This window comes from Camarhynchus parvulus, unplaced genomic scaffold (assembly GCF_901933205.1).
Source record: "Camarhynchus parvulus unplaced genomic scaffold, STF_HiC, whole genome shotgun sequence".
Taxonomy (NCBI): Eukaryota; Metazoa; Chordata; class Aves; order Passeriformes; family Thraupidae; genus Camarhynchus; species Camarhynchus parvulus.
In genome coordinates, this window is record NW_022148248.1 from 40,219 (window position 1) to 51,231 (window position 11,013).

An 11,013-nucleotide genomic window follows, 5' to 3' on the forward strand; every position below is an offset into this window, starting at 1 on the left:
GACCCCTCCCCCACCCCAAAATTGGCCCCAAATCCCCCCAAAACCCCCCAATTGGCCCCACACCCAAGAAAAACAACCCCAAATTCCTTCGTTTGCCACCAAAAAAAGTTTTATTTTGGGGTGAATTTTGGGGGACTTTCAAGGAATTTTTGGGGGTTTTCCGGGGATTTTGAAATTTTATTTCTGGGGAATTTTTTTAGGTTTTTTTTTTTGAGGTTTTTTCTGTATTTTTTTTTTGAGATTTTTGGGAATTATTTTTTTGTGTTTTTGGACTTGTTTTGGGGCTTTTTTCAGGATCCAAACCATTCCCAAATTTTTGGAGCCCCCAAGACCCCCAAAACCCACCCCTTGCTACCCAAAAAACCAAAAATCCCATTTTTTTCCATTTTTCTTCCATTCCGACTCCATTTTTCCTCCGAATTTTCTGATTTTTTGGGGCTTTTTTTTTTCGCATTTCATTTGTAATTTTCGGATCTTTAGAATCTCAGAAACCCCAAAAAAAAATCCATTTTTTTTCCCCATTTCTCCTCCCATTTTTACCCCCCAAAATCCCATTTTTTTCCCATTTCTCCTCCGTTCTGACGCCGTTTTTCGCAGGATTTTCGGATTTTCTTGGGGTTTTTTTTATTTTTTCTGTTCTTAAGGATCCGGGGTGTCCCCAAATTGGATTTTTGGGGCTCAGAGGGCGAGCTGGCAGTGGCAGAGCTCCTTGTACATCAGGCGGCGCAGGTGGGGCATGTCCTGCTGCGTGAAGCTGAACGGGCGCCCCAGCGCCAGGAACTTGCAGTACTGGGGGGAAACGGGGCAAAAAATTCACATTTGGGGTAAAAATCAAACCCAAATGGGTGGGGGGGGAAAGGGGGAAAAAAAGAGGGGGAAAGGACGGGGGTTTGGGGGGGAAATGAAAGAAAAAGTTAAAATTGAAGTTTAGAAAATTCAATTTAAAATTTATTTGAAAATAAAATCCCCTGAAAAATTCCGGATATCTTTTGGAAATTCTCCCTAAAAAAATCCCGGAATTCCACCCAAAATGCCATTAAAAAATCCTTTAAAAAACCCCAAAAATCCTCCCCCAAATCCGCCCAAAAATCTCCCCCAAAAATTCCAGAATCCCCCGAAAAATCCTTTTAAAAAATCGGAGAATTCCCTCAAAAGTTTCTCCCAAAAATTCCCCCCCAAAATTCCAGAATTGTCCACAAAAATCCCCCCAAAAATCCCCTGAAAAATTCCAAATAAAATCCACCCCAAATCTCTGGAAAAATTGCCCCAAAAATCTCAGAATTCACCCCAAATGTTCCCCCAAAAATTCCGATTTTGGGTAAAAATTGAATGGGGACGGGTGGGGGGAAAAAGGGGGGAAAGGAGAGCGTTTGGGGGGGAAATTAAATTAAAAAATAAATTTAATTTATAAAAAATAATTTTTAAAAATTCCCCCCAAAACTTCTGGATATCCCCTCAAAATTCTCCCTAAAAGATCCCAGACTTCCCCCCAAAACAGCCACGAAAAATCCACCCAAAAAATCCAGAATTGTCCCAAAAATCCCCTGAAAAATCCATTGGAAAATTCAATAATTCCTCCCAAAAAATCTCCCCCAAATCCACCCAAAAATCCCCTCAAAAATCCGAGAATTCTCCTTGAAAATCTCCCCAAAATCCATCCAAAAATCCTCTCCAAGCCCCCGAAATTCCCGAAAAAATTCACCCAAAATTTCGCCAAATTCCCCCCAAAAAACCCCAGAATTCACCCAACAAAATCCCAATAATCTTCCCTAAAAATTCCCCAAATCGCCCCAAAAAATGTCCCCTCAAAAATCCCAAATTCTCCCAAAAATTCACCCCAAAAAATCCAAAATTCCCAGAAAATTCACCCCAGAAAATCCCCAAATTCCCCAAATTTCACCCCAAATTCCCCAAATGCCCCAAATCCCCACCTGCAGCACGAAGGCGCCGCAGTCGCTGTCGTTGTTCTGCCGGGCGACGTTCTGGGGGAAAAAAAACCAAATTTGGGATTTTTTTTTAGGGTTTTTTAGGATTTTTTGGGGGGATTTTGGGGGGATTTTTAGGGGATTTTGGAATGGATTTTTAGGGATTTTTGGGGTTTTTTTAATGGGGTGTTTTTTGGAGGTTTTTTTGGGCGGATTTTTGGGCGGATTTTTAGGATTTTTTGGAGATTTTTTAGGTTTTTTTAGGGTTTTTTAAAGGTTTTTAAAGGGGATTTTTTGGGCTATTTTTGCAGCTTTTTGGAGATTTTTTGGGAGGATTTCTTGGGGGATTTTTTTTTATTTTTAAGGGGTTTTCTTAGAGGATTTCTTGGGGGATTTTTGGGGGGGATTTGGGATTTTTCTGGGGACATTTTGGAGTTTTTTTGAGAATTTTTTTAGGTTTTCCTTAGGGCTTTTCTAGGGGTGTTTTTTGGGATTTCTGAGGTTTCTTTTCGGGTTTTTGGGGGCTTTTTGGGGGTTTTTTTGGGGCTTTTTAGCAGATTTCTTTTGGGGGATTTTTATGAGTTTTTAAAGAGTTTTTTGGGGATATTTGGGAATTTTTTTTAGGTTTTTCTTTTGGTTTTTTGGCAGCTTTTTAGGGATTGCTTTGGGGTTTTTTAGGGCGGGCTGTTTTTTTTATTTTGGGGGGAATTTTTAGGATTTTTCTGGAAATTTTTTGGGGCCATTTTTTCGGGTTTTTTTCGGGTTTTCTACGAATACCTCGGACATTTTTTTGGGGAATTTTCAGGCACCAAAAACCCGGATTTTGTCCCGTCTCGGGGCAGCTTCGTGGGAATATTCTTGGGAAATTTTGGGATTATTTGGGGTGTTTGATTTGAGGATTTTCGGGCGCGTCAGGAGCGGATTTGGGGCGGGTTTTTGGGGTGAGTTTGGGCCGTTTTGGGGCTCGCCCCGCTCACCATTTTGAAGGCGCCGCGCCAGCCCTCGCGGAAATCCGGCCGCTCCTTCTTGTCGGCCTCGGCCTGCAGGTAGCGGCAGATGTGCTGGGGGCGGGGCCAAAGGGGGCGTGGTCAGCGAGGGGAGGGGCCAAACTGGGCGTGGCCCCTACGGCCACACCCACCACCCACCAGCCTCCAAGCCCCGCCCACAAAACGCAAACCACGCCCTCAAAATAGGAAGCCACGCCCCTGAGTTAGTGAGTCACGCCCACCCACCACTCCCAACAACGCCCCACCCATCCATTAAGCCACGCCCACCGCCACGCCCGTTGAAGCCCCGCCCGGTTCATTTTAAGGCAATACAATGGCATTCAGGTGCTCTGAGTTTGGCCACGCCCCTTTTCTTTAGCCACACCCCCAGAAATTGCTGCTTTGGTGAGGCCACGCCCACAATTTGGAAGCCACGCCCCTTCCTGTTCAACTCCTCCTACTGCAGATCGGAGGCGGTTTTAGATGGAAATTTTAATCTAATTTGCATAATAATTCTAAATTGCTGGAAAAGCCAAGCCCCGCCCCTTCATAATTTACAAAGGTGGCCATGCCCACTACTGGGAGACCACGCCCACTTTTTGTGAGACCACGCCCACATTTTATGTTATCCCCCTCCCTTTTAACCCTTCGAATTCCAAAACTAACCAAATTTTCTCCAAAATCAACCAATGGGCATGGATCACACTAAACCCCGCCCACTCTATTTTTAAGCCCATGACCACGCCCACTTTTTAAGTGACCACGCCCACTTTTAAAGTGACCACGCCCACATTCAGTGACCACTTTACCCTTTCTAGCCCAAAATTATTTAAATTTCATCAGGAATTCTCAAACAAGCCGGCATAAAATTAAACCCCGCCCCTCCAAATTTTAACCCTGTGACCACGCCCCCTTCTTGAGAGGCCACGCCCACATTTATCGGCAAATTCTTGTTTTTTAACCACTCCCACTCCCAAACCAATCCAATTTCCCCCCAGAGTACCCGACGAGCACGGATCGAACCAAACCCCGCCCACTCCAATTTCAACCCCCACGACCACGCCCCCTCTCCGGGCAGCCCCGCCCCCTGTCCGAGGCCCCGCCCACCTTGGGGCAGCGGCGGTTGAGCGTGCGCTGGGAGTCGAAGTAGGTGATGGTTCTGCGCGCCACGTCCACGGCCACGAGCGACCAGTGCACCTCCAGGTGGATGGGGATCAGCAGCAGCTCCTTGCCGAAAATGTCCACCTGCCGGGGGGCGGGGCCACGCTCGGGACACGCCCACGCGCCGCCACGCCCGCCCCAGGAGGGGAATGGGCGGGGTTTGGGCGGTGGGAGGGGTTAATCGGGGGACACGCCCAGTCCGGCAATGCGGACATCTGGCCACGCCCATAGAGGGACACGCCCCTCTAAGCTCCGCCCCTCAATGCATGATAATTTCCTTTTTTGGCGTGGCGCTGCTTCTAAAGCCACGCCCACTCCTGTCACTGAGTGCACCTGGCCACACCCAAAATGCTATCTGAATGGACTTGGCCACACCCACACCTGATCATTTGCATATCTGGCCACGCCCACACCTGGCCACGCCCTCACATCTTCCTTAACAAACCTGCAACGCCCACAACTCTGACTGCTCATCACTTCGATCCCCAAGCCACGCTTACACCCACAAAGCCCCGCCCACCCCGTTAAGCCCCGCCCACCCCATTAATCCCCACCCACCCCATTAAGCCCCACCCCTCACATTCTTGCTCCAGCGCTGCTTCCAAAACCACACCCACGCCTGACCACACCCACAGAGATTCATTAGCATAGCTGGTCACACCCTCCCCCGGCCACGCCCACACAAGCCCTGCCCAGCCCTTCAGGCCCCGCCCCTCACGTTCTTGGTCCAGCGCTGCACGCCCTCGTAGCCGCGCGTGCGCAGCTTGTCGTAGAAGAAGGAGTTGAAGAAATGCACCTGGCGAGGGGGCGGGGCTTAGCGGGGACACGCCCACCGCGGCCGGGACACGCCCACTTCAGGCCACGCCCCCCCCCCTCACCTTGTCGGGCACGGCGTCCATGACGAGGTCCCCGTACATGTTCATGACCTGGGGGGGTCCAAAAAAGCCAAAATTCCACCCAAAAATCCCCCCAAAAATCTCAAATAAATCTGCAAAAATTCCACCCAAAAAATCTCCTGAAAATCTGAAAAAAATCCGCAAAAATTCCACCCAAAAAATCCCCAAAAAATCCCCCGAAAATCTCAAAATAATCTGCAAAAATTCCACCCAAAAAATCCCCTGAAACATTCCCCAAAATTCTTTAAAAAATCTCAAACGATTCTCCCCCCCAAAAAATTCCCCTCAAAAGCCCCAAAAATACAAAAGAAATTCTCCAAAAATTCCTAAAAAAATATTTCTAAAAAATCCAAAAATTCTCCAAAATTGCCCCAAGAAATTAAAAACAATTTCAAAAATCCTAAAAGATTCCAAAAAAAAAAATTTCAAAAAAACTTCAAGAAAATCCCCAAATTTTTTTAAAATTCACAAAAAACCCCAAAAAAATCCCCAAAAAATCCCCCTAAAATCCCAAAAAACACCCTTAAAAATTAAAAAGTTCAAAAAAATTCCCCAAAACTCTCAAAAAAAATCCCAAAATTCCCCATAAATTCCCCAAAATTTCCCAACATTTCCCAAAAAAATTTCCCCCAAAAAAAAAAAATCCCCCAAAAATCCCCCCCAAAATTCTCCAAAAGCGTCTGAAAAAATTTTTTAAAAATCCCCAAAATTCCCCAAAAATTCCCGAAATTTTTCCAAAAAAAAACTTCCCAGAAAAACCCCCAGAAACCCCAAAAATTCCCCAAAAAACTTCCCAAAACAACCATCGAAATTCCCCCAAAAATTAGAAAAAAAATCCCAAAAAATCCCGAAAAATTCCCCAAAAATTCCCTAAAAAAATTCCCAAAACAACCATCGTAATTCTCCTAAAAATTTAAAAATATCCCAAAAAATCCCGAAAAATTTCCCAAAAATTCCCTAAAAAATTTCCCAAAACAACCATCGTAATTCTCCAAAAAACTACAAAAAAAAATCCCAAAAAATCCCCAAAAATTCCCAAAAAATTCCCTAAAAAATTTCCCAAAACAACCATCGTAATTCTCCAAAAAATTACAAAAAAAAACCCCAAAAAATCCCCAAAAAATCCCAAAAAATTCCCCAAAAATTCCTTAAAAAAATTCCCAAAACAACCATCGAAATTCTCCAAAAAATTACAAAAAAAACCCCCAAAAAATCCCCAAAAATTCCCAAAAAATTCCCCAAAAATTCCCTTAAAAAATTCCCAAAACAACCATCGAAATTCCCCCAAAAATTAGAAAAAAAACCCGAAAAATTCCCCAAAAATTCCCAGAAAAAAGCCGAATTTTCCCGAAATGCCCGGAATTCACCCCAAAACCCCCTGGACCTGGTCGTTGAGCCAGTTGGGGCCGTAGAGCGTCTGCAGGTCGTCCATGGTGAGCACGTGGCGCTTGTAGCTGACGCGGAACCCGCGGAGCAGCGCGTTCCCGGGGAGCCGCTGGTAGGACTGTAGCAGCTGCTGCACCGAGCCCCTTCTGCACCAAAAAACACAGAAAATAATGCTCCAAGATCTGCCAAATGTACCCCCAAAAAATCCCAAAAATCCCCAAAACGATCCCCCCAAAAATCCCCCAAAATTCCCCCAAAAATTCCCAGAAAATTCCCCCAAAAATTCCCCAAAATCCCCCAAATTCCCCCATTCCCAGGAGCAGCGCGTTCCCGGGGAGCCGCTGGTAGGACTGCAGCAGCTGCTGCACCGAGCCCCTTCTGCACCAAAAAACACAGAAAATAATGCTCCAAGATCTGCCAAATATACCCCAAAAATTCCCAGAAAACCCTCAAAAAAATCCCTGCAAAAATAGCTGAAAAAACACCCAAAAATTCCCTAAAAAAATCCCCCCAAAATCCCCCAAATTCCCCAATCCTGGGGAGATGCTGGTAGGACTGTAAAAGCTGCTGCACCGAGCCCCTTCTGCACCAAAAAACACAGAAAATAATGCTCCGAAATCTGCCAAATGTACCCCCAAAAAATCCCAAAAATCCCCAAAACGATCCCCCCAAAAATTCCCCAATCCCGGGGAGCCGCTGGTAGGACTGCAGCAGCTGCTGCACTGAGCCCCTCCTGGCACAGAAAAATGTATAAAATAATGCTCCAAAATCTGCCAAAAATACCCCCAAAAAAATCCCAAAAATCCCCAAAACGATCCCCCCAAAAATCCCCCAAAATTCCCCCCAAAAATTCCCAGAAAATTCCCCCAAAAATTCCCCAAAATCCCCCAAATTTCCCCATTCCCAGGAGCAGCGCGTTCCCGGGGAGCCACTGGTAGGATTGCAAAAGCTGCTGCACTGAGCCCCTCCTGCACCAAAAAATGTATAAAATAATGCTCCAAAATCTGCCAAATGTACCCCAAAAATTCCCAGAAAACCCTCAAAAACATCCCTGCAAAAACAGCTGAAAAAACACCCAAAAATTCCCTAAAAAAATCCCCCCAAAATCCCCCAAATTCCCCAATCCCAGGGAGCCGCTGGTTGGACTGCAAAAGCTGCTGCACCGAGCCCCTCCCGGGATAAAAAATATATCAGATAAATACCAAAACCATTCAAAACAAGGCCCCAAAGATTCCCAAAAAATTCCCCAAAAAATCCCCCCAAAAAATCCCCCCAAAATCCCACAACGCCCCCCAAAATCCCAAAAAACATCCCTCAGAAAATCCTGAAAACGCCCCTTAAAAAAACCCAAAAATCCCACCAAAATCCCCCCCAAAATCATCTAAAAACCCCAAAAATATTCCCCGAAAAAATCCCTCCTAAGCTCCTAAAAAATGTCCCTAAAAATCCCCGAAAATCTCTCCAAAAATCCTCCAAAAAATCCCACCAAAAATACTTAAAAATTCCCTAAAAAATTCCTCTTAAAAAACTGCAAAATCCCACAAAAGAGGCCCCGAAATCCCTCCAAAAATCCCTCTGTAAATCTCCCCAAAATATGCAAAATTCCCCCAAGAAATTCCAGAAAATCTGCTAAAAATCCCCCAAAAAAGTCCCCCCAAAATTCCCCAAAAATTCCAAAATCCTTAAAATCCCCAAACCCCAAAAAAATCTCTCGAAACCCCCCAAAAATCCATAAAAATTTTTAAAAAGTACCCCCTAAAAATCTAAAAAAAAAAAAATTCCCAAATAAAATTTTAAAAAATCCTGAAAAAATCCCCAAAAAATCCTGCAAAAAATCTGAAAAAATTCCCAAAAATCCCAAAAAGCCCAAAAATTCCTAGAATGGCCCCAAAAAGGCCCGGGCACCTCTGGGGGGTGCTGAACTCCTGCTGGAAAATGTCCTCGAGCTTCTCGACCACCTCGTCGGCGCTGACGGGGATCAGGCTCCCGTAGGCCTGCAGGAACTCATCCAGGATGCCTGCAAACGGCCAAAACACCAAAAAGTCACCCAAAGTTCCCAAATTCCACACCAAATCGGCGAAATTCTGAACAGAATCGGCGAAATTCCTGCGAAAATCGGCCCAAAATTGGTGAAATTCCTGCGAAAATCGGCCCAAAATTGGTGAAATTCCTGCGAAAATCGGCCCAAAATCTGGGAAATTGTGAATGAAATCCAGGAAATTCCACCCAAAATCTGCAAAATTCCACCCAAATCTGGGAAATTCCACCCAAAATCTGCAAAATTCCACCCAAAATCTGAGAAATGGTGAATAAAATCTGGGAAATTCCACCCAAAATCTGGGAAATTGTGAATGAAATCCAGGAAATTCAACCCAAAATCTGCAAAATTCCACTCAAATCTGGGAAATTCCACCCAAAATCTGCAAAATTCCACCCAAAATCCTCCTTGGCGACGCCATCAAGACCCAAAACCCAAAAACTGCAGAATTCCGCCCAAAATCTGGGAAATTCCAACGAAATTGCCACAAAATTCCACCCGACAGAACCAAAATTCTACCAAAAATCGCCAAAAATTCCACCCAGAATCTGAAACATTTGACCCAAAATTCCTGCAAAATTCTGCCTGAAGTCCACAGAATTCCACCCAAAAATCTGATTATTTTGACCCGAAATCCACAAATTTCCACCCAAAATTCCCCTGAAAGTCCACGAAATTTGACCCAAAATAATCTCAATTTTACCCCGAATCCCAAAACTCTCCCCAAAACTGGGTGAATTTCACCCAAAATCTGCAAATTTCCCCCAAAGTCCCAAAATTCCACACAAAATCTGATGAATTTTACCCAAACCCCACGAAATTACGCCCAAAATTTCACGCAAAATCGGATTCATTTAAAATTGGATCAATTTTCCCAAACATCCTAAATTTCTCCCCAAAGTCCAAAATTCAACCAAAGATCCACAAAACTCCACCAGAAGTGGCTGAATTGGACCAAAATTCACCAAGTTCCACCCAAAACCCCAAAATTTCACCCAAAATCCGATGAGTTTCACCAAAACCACACAAAATTTACAACATTTCACCCCGAATCCCAAATTTGACCCAAAATTCGGCAAATCCCCGTCAATATTCCGGCTGCTGATGACGTCATCGCCCAACCCCCCCGCCCCCGATGACGTCACCGCCCCAAATTTGCCTCCTAGATGACGTCATCACCCCACTGTGCCCCACCCCCCACACCCCGCCCCCGATGACGTCACGATGACGTCACTCACTCTGCACGCAGGTCACGTGCTCCTCCCGCAGGGGGGGGCTGGGCTGGGAAGGGGGCGGAGCCCGAGCCGGAGGGGGCGTGGCCGAGGAGGGGGAGGAAGCTGAAGGGGCGTGGCATTGCCCCGCCAGGAGGGGGCGTGGCCCCGGCTCGGCCCCGCCCCCTCCGGTGACGTTGCTGATCAGGATCGGGCCCTGGGAGGGGGGAGGGGCGCGGGGGGGGGAGGGGCAGCCCAGGAGAGGCCCCGCCCCTCCCCCTCCCCCCAGCCCGTTCAGGAGGGGACCTGGAACAAAGGGGGGGGGGCGTGAGAGACCCAAAATTGGAATTGTTCACCCCAAAACCCCTCCCCCCATCAGCACCTTAGGCCACGCCCTCTTTTAGTTAAGCCCCTCCCACATTGTTCAACCACTCCTCAACTTTTGGCCGCTCCCCCCTCCAAATTTGAATATCCCGGAGTATCTGAAGCCCCTCCCCCACTTTAAGCCCCTCCCCCTTTTAAACCCCTCTACTCATTTAAGCCCCTCCCCCAACCTTGAGCCTCTTGCCCAACCATTTTTGGCCCCTCCCCCTAAACCCCTCCCCCACTCCAAGTCCCTCCCCCACACCCCATTTTCAGCCCCTCCTCCGCTTTAAGCCCCTCCCCCAAACCCTTTCCCACCCCTTTAAGCCCCTCCCTCCTCAAATTTCCCCTCCCCCACCCCAATGTTTGGCCCCTCCCCTCCCAAACCCCTCCCCCCCCACTCCTCACCTTCACCCCCCCCCCCCCCCCCGCGCTCTCGGGGTGGGGGAGGGGCGGCAGCCCCGCAAGGGGGGGCGGGGCCAGGGTCGGCGACCCCTCCCCCATGTCCTGCTGGTGTGGGGGAGGGGCTGGAACCCCTCGGGGGGCGGGGCGGGGGCGGGGCGGTTGCCACGGGCCGGGGGCGGGGCTTTGCGGGCGCCCCGCCCCCGCGCTTGGGCCCCGCCCAGAGGCCGCCCCGCGCCAGCAGCAGCCGCAGCAGCCGCAGCGCCCGCAGCCGCCGCCGGGGCGCGCGCGCGCCGCCACGCCCGCCCCGGGGGAGGGGCCTGCGCGGGGGCCGGCCCCGCCCCAGCCCCGCCCCCAGCCCCGCCCCCTCCCAGCGGGAGCGGCCGAACGGGGGCGGAGCGGGGGAGGGGGGGGAGGGGCGAGGGGCGGCCCCTCCCCCCGCGGAGTGAGGGCGGGGCGGGGCTTCTTTCATGGGCTGGGGGAGGGGCGGGGAGGGAGGGGGAGGGGAGAGAGAAAATGAGATGGATTAGACAGAAATCATGGAAGGAATCCTCTGAAAATTCACCCAAAAATTCCCAACAATTCCACCCAAAATTCCCCCAAAAATCCTCAATCATTCCACCCAAAAATCCCCCACAATTCCCA

The 11,013-nt window shown here is 48.2% G+C and overlaps 1 protein-coding gene across 1 annotated transcript; it reads right to left on the reverse strand.

The window, feature by feature from the left end:
* Positions 1–350: 350 nt before the first annotated feature.
* Positions 351–10,546, reverse strand: SENP3 (SUMO specific peptidase 3; the record flags this gene model as incomplete). Its single annotated transcript, XM_030970038.1, has 10 exons — positions 351–789; positions 1,932–1,982; positions 2,903–2,986; positions 4,019–4,156; positions 4,791–4,868; positions 4,951–4,998; positions 6,353–6,500; positions 8,260–8,371; positions 9,631–9,909; positions 10,375–10,546. Coding segments are annotated over 10 exons (1,221 nt in total), but the record flags the coding sequence as incomplete, so codon positions are not given.
* Between the last annotated feature and the right edge of the window lie 467 nt (positions 10,547–11,013).